A 1407-nucleotide genomic window follows, 5' to 3' on the forward strand; every position below is an offset into this window, starting at 1 on the left:
TTGTAAAAGGGAAAATGATTCAAAAATGAAGCTTGAAGTTGATAGAATTTTTATTTGATGGTTGATAACTGTCTGTGGATGGTTCAGACGAAACAACGCCTTCAGCTGCTACAGTCTTTCCTATCATCACCAAACTTGTCATCACAAGTCTTTCCTGTTATCACTCATCTTTACTGCTGTCACCACACTTGTCATCATTAGACTTCACTGTCATCACCACACTTATCATTACAATCTTTATCGCGACAGTGGCTAAACCGTCAGCATTATCACCATAACTGCTGTCGTTATAATTGTCATCATCATCATCATCATCATAGCCAAATGCACTGACGGTTTGTATGACATCATAAACAGATGACCACCACCAACAAAATCTGACAATCCCTCTACCCAAAATTTCTCCTCAGTTCTTCTTCTTTCTCTGTCTTCGCTTGGTGTTACGACCAGCTGTAGCAATGGTGGTGGTGGTTGAGCTTGATGTTGGAGGGTATGAAGTTGATGAGGGTGGGGTGAAGAAAGACCCCGCACCACTGCTACCACCATCACCACCACTACTGGTGTTATACCTGTTGTTGTTGTTGAAGTGTGGAGGGCCAGAACCATTGGATTGTCGACTCATGTTGAGGAGGTCATGAATGAAGTCATCCACTTCACTTTCCCTGCAAAAATAAATAAATCACATTATTACATATATACACAAGGAAGACAGATGTTAACTCATGATGAAGATGATGATGATGATGATGATGATAATGAAGAGGATGAAGAAGATATATGTACGTATCCACACACACACAACATTTTGAACAACCATCACCATTATCATTAAATGTCTTGAGCAAGAATCTCTACTTTACCCAGTCCAGAAATATTTTGTCTTGTTCGTTGTTGACTCAATCCTATAAGAGATTCGATGTGCATTTGACTTCATATGTTTGAACAATTTCTTCTGAAAATGCAAACAAATCAACAAATACATTAATAATAATAATAATAATAATAATAATAATAATAATAATCCTTTCTAGTGGAAGCACAAGGCCTCAAATTTGGGGAAAGGGATTAAGTCGATTACATAGAGCCAAGTGCATAACTGGTACTTATTTAATCAACCCCCAAAAGGATGAAAGGCAAAGTCGACCTCGCTGGAGTTTGAACTCAGAATGTAGTGGCAGATGAAATACTAAGAATTTCGTCCAGCATGCTAATGATTCTGGCAGCTTGCCACCATAATGGTAAGGATAATAATCTTTTCTACTCTAGGTACAAGGCCCAAAATTTTGGAGGAGGGAGTCAGTCGATTACATCGACCTCAGTATGTAACTGGTACTTAATTTATCAACCCTGAAAGGATGAAAGGCAAAGTTAACCTCAGTGGAATTTGAACTCAGAACATAAAGACGG

At 38.5% G+C, this 1407-nt stretch overlaps 1 protein-coding gene across 1 annotated transcript; it reads right to left on the reverse strand.

Annotated features, from left to right (window-relative positions):
• Positions 1-32: 32 nt before the first annotated feature.
• On the reverse strand, positions 33-953 carry LOC106883432 (uncharacterized). Its single transcript, XM_014934442.2, has 2 exons — positions 861-953; positions 33-662 (listed from the first exon to the last, which is right to left on the reverse strand). Exons 1-2 carry the CDS (start codon positions 932-934, stop codon positions 407-409), a joined length of 330 nt encoding a protein of 109 aa, XP_014789928.1. The 5' UTR covers positions 935-953; the 3' UTR covers positions 33-406.
• Between the last annotated feature and the right edge of the window lie 454 nt (positions 954-1407).

Source organism: Octopus bimaculoides, unplaced genomic scaffold, assembly GCF_001194135.2.
Source record: "Octopus bimaculoides isolate UCB-OBI-ISO-001 unplaced genomic scaffold, ASM119413v2 Scaffold_302821, whole genome shotgun sequence".
In the NCBI taxonomy this organism is placed as follows: Eukaryota; Metazoa; Mollusca; class Cephalopoda; order Octopoda; family Octopodidae; genus Octopus; species Octopus bimaculoides.